The sequence below is a fragment of the Halictus rubicundus genome, chromosome 5 (assembly GCF_050948215.1).
Source record: "Halictus rubicundus isolate RS-2024b chromosome 5, iyHalRubi1_principal, whole genome shotgun sequence".
Taxonomy (NCBI): Eukaryota; Metazoa; Arthropoda; class Insecta; order Hymenoptera; family Halictidae; genus Halictus; species Halictus rubicundus.
Window position 1 is genome coordinate 1,949,114 of NC_135153.1, and position 12,463 is coordinate 1,961,576.

Genomic DNA, 12,463 nt, shown 5'->3' on the forward strand with positions numbered 1-12,463 from the left:
ACGACAAAGTAATTGGACCATATTTCGTTAACGAAATGACGACGGGACAGAAATACGCTCAATTTTTGCAAGAAGACCTGCCAATTTTGTTAGAAGATGTCCCTTTACAAAATCGCTACGATATGTGGTACCAACATGACGGTTGTCCTGCTCATTATGCACAAGTAGCAAGAGAAACGTTGGATTCTCGATATCCAAACAGATGGATTGGACGAGGCGGAACAGTTTCATGGCCGCACGTTCGCCTGATTTAAATCCACTGGATTTCTTTTTATGCGGTCTGCTAAAAGAGACCGTGTACACGGATGCTCCAACAACAGTTGAAGATATGCGTCAGCGTATCATCACAGCATGTACGAATATCACGTCGGATACACTTATTAGAGTTCAACATTCCTTCAGAGCTCGTTTACAACAATGTATTGACGCAGACGGCTATCATTTCGAACATTTATAAAATACAGGTATTCTGCTTCCATATTTTAGTTTTATACGTTTTTTCTGTCCTTGAACTTGAATGACCTTGGACTAATTATAGTCACTGAATTCCTAATGAAAGGGACTATCATTGTAGGTGTTTAAAAAAGGGTAGTTCCATTTAAAAAAGTCAAGGTGACCTTGATATCTCCAAAAAAATGACATAAAAACAAAATTTTTTTTTGCATCGTGTCAGCCCCATTGTACCATTCAACTTTGTCCTTACCATATTTTACGTATCTTTAGAAACAACAAAGATATTTGAGGTGCTAGCGTTTGGTGACTCACCCTGTATATTTCCTGGACGACATATGTCGCTGGCAAGACCCATGCTGCTGTCATATATCGAGAATTCACTGTATTTTACTTGAACGTGTACAATGACATAAAAAACACATGTTGCATTCGAAACGTCTTTGTCTATCAAATAGTTGATAATTCTGTCTGACTTAGTCTCAGGTCTAAATGGGTTATGCACCAACTCGCTGACTTTCGTAATCTTACAATTTTAGAGACATTGCAACGCTGGACGTAATTACCTCTCAATTGAGGCATCCTCTCTGATCGTATAGTCATCGGGAAGCGCGGCGCTCAGAGGAACTTCCGGCTCATCGATGTTCTCCTGCTCTTTGAAGTATCCACGCTGGTAGCTATCGGTCCTGGCGCCATAGCCGCCTCTACTCTGATACGAGTCGGTCCTAGTTAAAGGCGGTTTGAATCCTTCCTGCGTGGTCGAGGAGAACGAGTCCTTCCTGGCTTGTTGGCCGTACGAGTCCCTCCTACCGTAGGCTTCATCGGGAAAGTGATCGGAAGCGTAGGAGTCTCCTCTAGTGAGCTTACGTTTCTGCGAGTGCTGGCTGATCTGCGAGTGCTGGCTGAGCTGGCTGTGATGAGACAGCTGGGAGTCCTTCCTCTGCGGCTCCTTCGGTATTATCTCCGGGTACTCTTCGTCCTCGATCACCTCCTCCTGATAGGAGTCCGTCCGGGTAAGTCGTTTGCCGTTCGCGACGGTGGTCGTGTGTACCATGGCCTGTACTGTCACTCTGGTGGCGTGATTCGCCGCCACGTGGTTCGCCATTGCGGCCGCTGCCTGCACCGCAGAGGTCACCGGGGGCTCGATCAAACCGAGAGCAACAGGAGTGGAGTCGCTGACCGCCGGGTAGTCGACGATTCCTTTCTTCTGCTGCATGGCAGTGTCGACGATCGGCTCGTTCAATTCGTCCTCCCTGGAGTCCAAGGTGTGCTGCTGGATCAGCGGGCTCGGCTCCTGCTTCGTGAGCTTCTTCTTCGTTTGGCTAGCCGACGACACGTCCGGGCTCTCCTGAGAAGTGTAATAGTAGTCCGAGTCGCCGGAATGGTAGCCGTTGGCTCTGGTCTGACCTCTCGGCGTGGTTACCGACAATTCCGGCACCTCGCTCAGTCTCCTATCCGTGCTGGCGGCTGGACTCTCTTTGTAGGAGTCCTCGAAGGAACCTTGATAGGAATCTTGATACGGTTCCTCATACGGCTGTTGGTAATCTTGATACTGGTCTTGATAGTCGCTCTTATAAGTCGTGCTGGCGGTCTCCGCTTCGCTGTACGGCGTCTGATAATCGACGTAATCCTTGCCTTTGCCGTAACTCTCCTCGTAACTGCTCTGAGACGTGACTGGCACCTGCTTGTACGTCTCTTCTTGTCGGTAGCCGTCCTGTTGGTTGTACGTGTCCTTGTACGCATCCTGTTGGTTGTAAGTGTCCTTGTAGGCATCCTGCTGATTGTAGGTATCTGGCTGATTATAGGTATCCTTGTACACCTCTTGTTGCTCGTAAGTATCCTTATACACATCTTGTTGGCCGTATGTGTCCTGTTTGTTGTAAGAATCTTTGTACGTGTCTTGCTGGTTGTAGGTGTCATAAGTCTCCTGTTGATTGTAAGTGTCTTTGTACGCTTCCTGTTGGTTGTAAGAGTCTTTGTAAACCTCCTGCTGGTTGTAAGTGTCCTTGTAAACCTCCTGCTGGTCGTAAGTATCTTTGAACGTTTCTTGCTGATTATACGTATCTTTGAACGTTTCTTGCTGATTATACGTATCCTTGTACGGCTCTTGCTGATTATACGTATCCTTGTACGTCTCTTGCTGATTATACGTATCCTTATAAGGCTCCTGCTGATTGTAAGTGTCCTTATAAGGTTCCTGCTGATTGTAAGTCTCTTTGTAAGGCTCCTGCTGATTGTAGGTGTCCTTGTAAACCTCTTGCTGATTGTACGTGTCCTTGTATGCCTCTTGCTGATTGTAAGTGTCTTTGTAAACCTCCTGTTGGTTGTACCCATCCTGTTGGACATAGGTGTCCTGCTGGTTGTAGGTGTCTGGAAAGGTGTTCTGATAACCGGTCGATGTATTGATGTTATACTGCGAGTCGTAATTGTCCGCCGGGTACTGATTGTAGGTGTTCGTCACGTTGTTCTGGTCGTACACGCTCGACGGCACGGACGCGCTGTAGTCCTCGTACGGCTCCTGATAGGTGTCCTCCTTGTAGGTGTACGCCTTCGTCTTTGGCTCTTGATACTGGACGTTGTTCTGTTCGTAGCCCACCGCCGGGTAGTTGTCCTGGATTCCCGGCTTCGCGTACCGATCCTTCAGCTGGCTAGTGTACTGATCGTTCGGCTGGCTGGTGTTCGGATATGTCATGTCCTGATACGTGTCTGGGTAGACTTGTGTGTTTGGCTGAACGTAAGGCGTTTGGTACCCGTCCGTGTACGAGTTCTCCGCGTACGGTTGATCGTACGTGTCCTGCGTCTGCGGCTCCTGATACGGACGATCATACTGATCGTCGACAGGAGGCACGTAGCTCGGCGCGTATTGGCTCTCGTCCGGGTACTGGCTCTTGGCAGACGGGTGCGCCTGCTGGCTGTAACCGCTCTGCTCGGTATACACGCTGTCAATGTAGGTTTCCTGAGGTAAGTTGTCTTGGCTGCGATAAGCGTAATTATAGTCCTCGTTGTAATCAGACTTGTAGTAGCTCTCCTCGGAGGGCGTTCTAGTCTTTGGCAGTTGCCTGCTCGGCGTGGCAGGTAGGGAGGCAAGCTTACGGCTGATCACATTGCTCGGCTTCGTCGGCGTCGGCGGCAACTTCTTGCCCGTACCTTCCTGACGGGACGGAGGCCGTTGCTGCGGCTGAAGTGGCTTCCGACGACGACTGTGGCTACTGCAAAACGACCGAATTGCTGTTAGACATCAGTCCGTACACCATTGGAACGATTAACAGATCGTTCAATTACATTAACGATTAATTACAACGATCTACAACGTCGTGACCTTGAAATGACCTTGAGTCAAAAGTCACAATAATTCAAACAAGGTTTAGAAATTGAACAGTTTCTTTGATTTCGGTGCAAAATGTTTATTCTACAAGAAAAGTACTTCTGGTCTGTAATGAGTGGCGTGCTCGGTAGTTCTGTTATTAAATTCCTAGTGATATGTTTACTTAGTCAATGAAATATTGCGTGTGACAGATACCTGTAATTGAGTTCGTCCGATTCATAACTCCGTTGTCTGGTGACTGTTGGTCTATAATCGGGTCGATGGATACCGATGCTAGATGCAGGCCTCTGTGGAAGCGTTTTTCTATTCCGTTTGTTCTCGTAATAGGTACTAGTTCCTAAATACCATTTCCCTCCGCTGTCCCATTGTCTGTCTTCGTCGTCTTGACCATACCTAACACGGCAAACAGAATATAGAAATTATGTAAGATCATGTTATAGCTCACGGTATAGAGGGTACACCATTTGAATGGAAACAACTGAATGTCTCTGTTACTAACGCGTCGACTGCTACGTGAATTTTACTCGAATTGTATTTTCACATAAGCTTCACCCACTTCATTTGTAGAACCATCATCAGCGTTATTAAGCTTTTCGTGTAACGCCACGTGAAAACAAGTGATTTTCAAGAATTTTTTTCAGAATGACTATTGGATATATGAGACTAGTCTTTTTGGGATGTAAACAGATAGTCTTGGACCACAAGATTTTTTTTTAGTTCTAAGAACTAAGTTTTAAAAAACTTTCAGCTCAAAGTCCCAAATGGGTACCCGGTTATGAACAGAACGGTAAAGACGCTCACCTTTCATCTTGGTAAGTGTATCCCGTGATGCTATCGTAGTACTCATTGTATCTGATGTCCGTTTGGCTTTCTGGATAGGTGGCGCTCATCTTGCCCACCCTGCCGTCGCTACTGTAGCCGTCTGCGTAGTAAGAATGATCATCGTATAAAGTCATCTGTCTTTCCAGAGACGGCCGTCTGTGGGGAGCTGTGTGTATACAAAAGATTTATGGTTATGCTGATGCGAAGAAAAAAAAATGGATTCGATAGGTTCTGCGTCTTTTATCTTATGGTTACGTTTCTCGATTGTTATTCAATGCTCGGTTGCCTTCTCGATAAATGTAGTAGCAAGAGACTTTAACTCATCGACGAATGGGCTTACTAAATCAGTTAAACTTTCAGGTACAGTGACTCAAAAAAATGTATGGATCAAAGGATTCCAATTTTTCTATAAAGCTAGATAGATTAGTTCAGTAAATGACGTGCACTGAATAATCTGGAAAAATTGCATTTAGATGGAATCGCGGAAAAAAATAGTAGAGGTTGCTTTTTTTTGAAATTGGTCAATTGGCACACATATTCTACAACACTTATACAATGAAAAACCAGAACACAGTGATTTCTCTATATATGTCGCCAAGGCCTGAATGGTAAACGTCGCGGAGTTATCCCCAGTACCGTGGGGTGTATCCCGTGAGGGGCCAGGAAGCTCCACGAAGTATGTCTCCTGGACGATACATGACGCTGGGAAGACCCGTGTTGTTGACATATATCGAGAATTCACTGTACTCGTTTAACTGTCGGTACATCCAGAGATTATTTTTCTCCACTGTTTTCTTTTTATTTAATGTGAAGTGAAGTATACTGTAAGTGAAGTACTGTACCTCTTCGTCTAGCAGAGCTCGTCGTGGTGCTCGGATAATACTCGGTGTCGCTATAGATCCTTGTCTCGTCGACCCTCGTGCCATGATAGTCGTAGCCCTCGCTGTACCAGCCGTCTTGGCTGAAACGATGGGACACAGTTTGAAATAAAGTCATATTGATCGACCACGTGTCACAAAAGCGTAGATGAAATGATCCGAGATAAATGAAGATGTTCGCTAGAGACGTGATGTGGTTGATTAAAAACGTCACGTTTATGGATCCCCGTGAACGCTGCGGCGACAGTGACTGCACCATGCAACTACCTGTGAATGTTCAGTGCATTCCCTTTGATCCGGCGAACACGAGCTATTATTTTAATGGGCGACGTTCTACTTTCCCGTCTATTCTCGCCGGTATCTATTTCGGAAGTGAAGCTCAACTGCCTGTGAATGATCTCTCTGTTTGCTTTGTGACTTTGCTCGAAAAATATGAGCACGAATCGAGAGCCAGCGATGATAGAAGTCTAGACGGTCCGTCTAGGAATGTCATTCGACTGATTGACGCCGACTCTGATGCGACTTTACAATATTTTGACATGTATGTTGTCGCGACGGATCCCAAGAACATCAACGAAGATACAGTAATCTCCCGATATATGGGAATACTTCGGTTACTTATACCATGTGTAGGGTGGGAATACAGACTTGAAAGGAGTATAGGAATGTAGAAAAAGATAGCGCGCAAAACAACACTAATTCAATTATGAAAATTGATTAGCAACATATTCGTGACATTTTTCTGATTGGAATGACCCCGAATACGACTGAATCCCTCAAGGGGTACACAGGGGGGATAAAATTTTCACAAGTACAGTGTCCTCTCCGTAACTGTCGGAGAGATCTCTACCGTAACTGTCGCACAGTGTCGTGAATGGCCATTTTAGGTGGAAGAAAATCATGACAGAAAATAGATATAACATTCATATATTCTTCTTTCGGAATGTTTACTGAGCCTAATTATACCCATAATAATTCATTTAATAGCGATGCAAGTATCGAAATCAATGCGTGAAAACTCCGAACAGTAATACGGCGAAATCGTACGTTTATATTTGTTCTAAAGAAAATTATGTCAGAGCAATAAATATGAATCTTTAAGCTTCCATGCACGATATTCTATATTAACGTAAGTAAATATTTACATTAATGTTCACAAAGTTCGTAAATAAAGTTCTTTACAGTAATTTTTAGAGATTTTTTAAGTACCAGTTTTCTATGCCGGTTAGTTGACTTTATATAGAAGTGATTCTGACAAAAATCAGCTGCAAATATCTGCTAACCTGCCTGTCACAATTTTTTCAAATCTTTGTAACACCGTACGGTGGACCGAATGTGCATTCTAGGAAAGCAGAAGGAAGTGGCTCCAGAAATGATGTAACACGGCTAGACGTTTTTTCAAAAACTTTACAAAAACTTCGAAAAAACAGGCATTAATAAGGAACTTCTTGAACGATTTTTTATATCTTATCTGCTCTTTTTTCAGGTCACAACATTAATTTTCTAAATTTCGAGGAATTTGTTCGCGAAACAAAAGAGTTGTGCACAAATTTTTATTTCATAGTGTAGAAATAAGTAAATCATGCCTATTACCAATTGGCATGATGTCTGAAGAGGCTCAAGAAGCTCGCAACAAAGACATAAGAAGGTTTAGGATTGGCCACGCAAGGAAGAATTCGCGTGTATCTACAAACTACGACTTAACAGCAGTGCTGTTAATTACTTCTGATCCCATCATAAATTATTATAGGGTGATACCGCAAAAAAATACAAATTCGCTACCGAAAGGTGTGTTAGATCTACTTTTAACAGGAACTCCGTCTAATCCCATAAGTAACTTAATTGATAGCGACAGCGATATTAGCAAAGAATTATTTTTATATTGTTATATTCAGATATTATTGTTATACGTATTTAATATTATATTTTTTTTATTTTTATATTTGTTTCTATAATTTATATAATATTTTTCAATATAAATATTATTTTTAAAAGTTCTACGTATGTTGAATCTCATGTCATGACATAACAGAAAATTTCGTTTGGTTTGAAGAAGCATGAAACCATCTATGATTTTTTTCCACCTAGAATGGCCATTCGCGATCCTGTGTGTCGGAGAGATCTCTACCGTAATTGGCAGAAAGATCTCTACCGTAACTGTGAAAACGTTATCCCCACCACTGGAGAACGTCTACCACATATATCGCGATGTTCCTGTATCATTCTCTTCGCTCCCAAATTAGAGTGGAGTGCTGGTTTCGCGTTCGCGTACAGTCGAAATAGATCAATCGAATGTGGAGAGTTTGATCGGAATCGATGGACTTCGTCCAATCCATCAATGACAGATTCAAATCTATACAATATAGGACCAACATCGGTAAATTCAGGTAATTCGCTGTCGAAAGGATCGGATTGGGGTAATTCAGAGCCGAGGAATGCAAATCAAGTCAATTCAAGGACTAACCGCACCAAACCGTGGCTGATAAACTTGATTAGGACTAACCCAGAATCAATAGACAAGTATTTAATTAGACTAGCGTCAGAACGAAGCCTAGTCTAGACTGATCGGCTCAAATTTTTTGGATCCTATATTTTCCACGTTTGAATCCGCCATCTATGAATTTACGTATCAAGATTTTTCAACTGTGTAATACTACTGCTTCCTTTACGAAATTTCTGACAAAACATTACGGAGCATGATTAAGCAGCTTTTTAATCTTGAAATTCTAAAATGTTCTTTTATATTGTGCGTAGGTATATCAATCAATAAAGTATAAATGTCAAATATTTTAGCGATTATTTGCAAAAAGGTGCACTCCACCGATTTCAACAATCTTGATGTCAACGTCGTGAGTAACTTTTGAGTATACGTCATGAGTGCTTTTATAAGGAAATGAAAATATTTTGCATACCGCGTATTACACAGAGTGATTCAAACTGTAAAATGATTTCTATTGAAATTAAGACATGTCCTAAGGTGTACAAAAATAAAAAAATAGATATCTTTAACACTAAACTTACCACGATCAAAATGATCGGTTTTATATTTTACAATTATTGAAACTATAATAATTCACAAATGGAGAATAGTGGAATAAATTTCTTTGTCCAATCATTTATTGTATTGAAAATTATGGACAATCTCAATAAATTTAGGGTTGCCATTTTGATAAGGCAATATTTACCAATTACTGTTGATACTTGGTAGGTTTAGTGTTAATAAATCTTTCTTATATTCAGAAAAATTTGGAATTACCTAGAACCTATAATTATTGACAGCACTGTACACAGTTTTTTCTCGATATAAGACGATGGCTCGGGACGGCTTTCGACGTATTACGGATACGCTATTCGGCTCAACGTTGTTCTTGAGTGGGCCAAAAGAATAGGACAATTTCGAAAGAAGAAGGGAAGATAGAGATTTTCTTGTTACGAAAAGAACATCGTCGTCTAATATCGAAAGAAAACCGTACTACTTCAAGATGATTAGAATCGGCAACGCGAACCCTTCCGTAAATAATTACAGTATTATTGTTCAGTGGTCGCGTCAGTGTGTCCAGCGTGTGTTTCAACTGCATGTAAAGTCTACTTCGAGAGTGCGCCAAGACACAAGATCGGGCTAGGTGTGGCACGCTAATGAACAAAATGCAAGATGAGACGTGTGATCTAAACTTGAGCAATGCGATGAAAAATCGTAGAACTTTCTCACGAAGCTGGTGCGGTACTTATTCGTACCTGTCCTCGTAATCCCACGTGTGCTTCCGTCGTCTGAATCAAGCAAAAAACCATAAACAATTTTCGTCAAATAGGTCGCGATCCGCGATCAGGGCAGTTGCAATTCAATTCGTAATTCGTAAAAAGCATCGAAAACAAGAAGAAAAATGTTACAGACCCTAGACGTTCGTTAACTTGTAAACGATCATAGAAACTACAGTCAGTTTCATAGTTGATGGCACGCACTTTAAATCAGAATAACTTTTCTTATAAACGAACAATTTCAATTTCAATTTCTCTGTCAAGCTGGATGGGTGAGTTTACACGTAGTGAAAATGTTGGAAAAATTACGAATAAAAACGATGAAAATTGCTTTTCACAACCTTTTCATTTAGGCTTATAACGAAAATTTGAACTGTGTGTTTTGCAGATTCGTATAGGGTATATACATGCTGAAGATTTCATAGCAATTGGTTAATCGATTTATGAATTATAAACGATTAAAAATGGTGAAAATCGAATAGTAGAATAAAGCTGAAAAGTGGGGTAAGAATTCTGAAAAACTGTACACCATCTTTGATCGTTTATAACTCATCAACCAATTAATCAATCTCTATAAAATTTTCAGCATGTGTATAACTCGCATGAACGTACGAACACACACTTTTGAAATTTTTGTTACAAGCCCAAATAAAAAAGTTGTAAAAAGCAACTTCGATTATTTTTTTCTCATAATTCAGACTAAACGCAAATTTTTCCAAAATATCCATATCTGGTGAAACTAATCCATTTAGCTTTGCAGCTAAGCTGAAGTAGTTTTGTTAATTTATAGAAAAGTTATTCTGAATTAAAATATGTGAAATCAATTACGAGACTGACTGTACACCTGAACGATAGTTTCGCGATGCAAAGAAAGAAGTGACAGCGAAAGAGAGTTAAAAGAGAGTATCAATGTTTCCATTGTGGCGGAATAATTGTTTCATTTTGTTTGTAACGTGTGCGAATTTATATTGATACTTTTCTGTGTGTATTTGGTGTTTTTAAGGCTGGTAAATGTCAAATACCTGTATTCCTTATAGTGTCTTGGTCTACTATTGTAGAAGAGTGGCTCGGAAGATTCTGAAGCGTGCTGAGACTGAGAATACCTTTGCGGTGGACCCTCTTCGGGATATGGTTCGTCATAACGAGGACTGTGACCCGATCCACCATAACTTCCGTAACCACTCGGTGCCAGTCTTCCCCCGACCGTAGCTGGAATCTAATCACACATTTTCCAATTACTTTCTGTCCGCTCTGGAACTTCTCCGATTCCGCGAACACCTCTTTCCGGGAAATTTAAAACTTGAGCTGTCGATGAGAATAATCCATCGTACAGAAGAAACTTTTTATACAAATTGTTACGCGTTTTTCTAGAATTTTTAGTGAACTCCGAATCGTTGTGAAAAATAAACATTTTCGACATCAGTTATCCGAAACAGGCGCCGAGCAGAAAGCAAACAATGACAATGTATTCAACAGATAACAGTGCGGAAAAATATTAGGTACACACGCGGAACTATATGCTTTATTTGAAGGTTATAACAATACATTTGAAATACCGAACAGAACGGTGATATTTATGTGTCCAATCTGTTTACACAAGCTGTGTTTACTACGTCGCTCTGTTTACAGCGCGCTACGTCGTTGGAAGCTGTTTATTATCTTTAAAAAAAAAAAAGAAGATCAGAAGGTTACAGACAGAAACATGCTTCCGTGGAAATGTATCAAGAAACAATTGTATCGTATTAAGACAAAAGTGCCCCCAAACCGAATTGAATTTTCAATAGGCCATTCGATAGCTTATCCAAAGAACATACTTTGTGCCAATTTTCAACTCCATACGTCGACATGAGGGGTAGTATTGGGGTGGCAACGAAAATCAGGTTTTTCCGTAATTTCTCTTATCGCCTTCAATTGAAAATTTGGAAAAAAAATCAGGCATATTATAGCTGTTAGACTGCAAATCTGTGAATTTTTTCAGAATTTTTAGCTTCGAAATCGAATTTTAAAAAATAAAAAAAGTGTTGAAACGAGTGTCACCAATTTTCTTGTAGAAGTAATGAGATACCGAGTTTCCATTTTTACAGTCTTAGCATCTCGTTGCGGTCGTTAACATATAATTTTTTCAAGAAGGGTGAACGCACCCTGAGGTCCGCGACAGTGTTATTAATAAAAGTCGTCGACCCGGTAGCACCTCGCTGCTCGATGGCCCGCTGATTACAAAATAAAGGAATCATCGTCGAATTAATACCTGATGGTCGTCCCTCTCGTAGCTATTTTCTCTCGAGGTCTCGAGGGACCTTTGAGGGGTGGCCAATTGGTTGGCAGCGGTACGAAACTGCGAAGCCGAGCTGTTTGCACCTTGTCCGCCTACTGGATAATTCAGGTCCGACGTATAGTCTGAATCCTCCGAGTAACCGGCTGAAAGCCAATTAAAATTTCACGTTATTACGGCAACAATTCTCCCGGCAGTAATATCTCCCCCCTCCCCTCCCCTCCCCGCCCCCGAAGGGAAAAGAATCGACTAACTGGTGTTATCGACGAGATGTCACATTGCTTGCAATATCACTCTCTCGCCCTAACAAATCGAACGCACTCGAGACGACGAAACGTTCGGCTAAAGGTCATTGATCCCGATATTTCATTCTCATTCATTTTCCCTAGGTAACGCGGACAGGTAAAAAAGGCCTGGGGGGGGGGGGGGACGCAACTACGGACATCTATCATTCCCACGCGAACATCGTCGTCTGGATTCGCGGCTTCGAAATATGCTTTTCTTTCCCGGGGCTGGAGAATTGGTCGATATTGAAATCCGAGAACAGAAACAGAGTGCAACAGCGGGAGAAATAGTTAATGTCCATGCGAGTTTGATAACATATCTAGGACTTAATATACTCGTCGATAGGCGAAATTGAAAATTTTCGACGAGGGGAATAATGGAGATGTATCGTACGAAAGGGGTGGGGGGTGAATAAAAACTGAAAAGTAGATCGATGAGATTCGTTCGTTGCGGAAACAAGAGTGAGCACTGTCGAACTGTTACCATGCTAAGGGCGTAGTGATCATTGATGACGAGAGATCTTTAGGGTAGCGGGTGGAAACTTGTAGGGGATAAGTTACCAACAGGTCATCGGTCGATAACGACAATAGAAGCGGCGTTTCGTGTTGCGACTCGTCGGATGAAAATGTCCGCGCGCATAGTCCGTGGATAATGCAATTGCAATCGCACGGAACC

General features: G+C 41.8%; 1 protein-coding gene across 4 annotated transcripts in view; it reads right to left on the reverse strand.

The window, feature by feature from the left end:
• The window catches only part of Unc-13 (unc-13), a 628,091-nt gene that overhangs the window by 438,879 nt on the left and 176,749 nt on the right, over positions 1 to 12,463 (reverse strand). For all 4 annotated transcript variants that reach the window (XM_076787594.1, XM_076787596.1, XM_076787595.1 and 1 more), the window contains 7 exons: positions 11,480 to 11,649; positions 10,254 to 10,447; positions 9,211 to 9,243; positions 5,440 to 5,558; positions 4,577 to 4,763; positions 3,971 to 4,168; positions 1,017 to 3,659 (listed from right to left, as the gene is read on the reverse strand). In XM_076787594.1, coding sequence (XP_076643709.1) covers positions 1,017 to 3,659; positions 3,971 to 4,168; positions 4,577 to 4,763; positions 5,440 to 5,558; positions 9,211 to 9,243; positions 10,254 to 10,447; positions 11,480 to 11,649 — 3,544 coding nt within the window. The remainder of the gene's footprint in view (positions 1 to 1,016; positions 3,660 to 3,970; positions 4,169 to 4,576; positions 4,764 to 5,439; positions 5,559 to 9,210; positions 9,244 to 10,253; positions 10,448 to 11,479; positions 11,650 to 12,463) is intronic.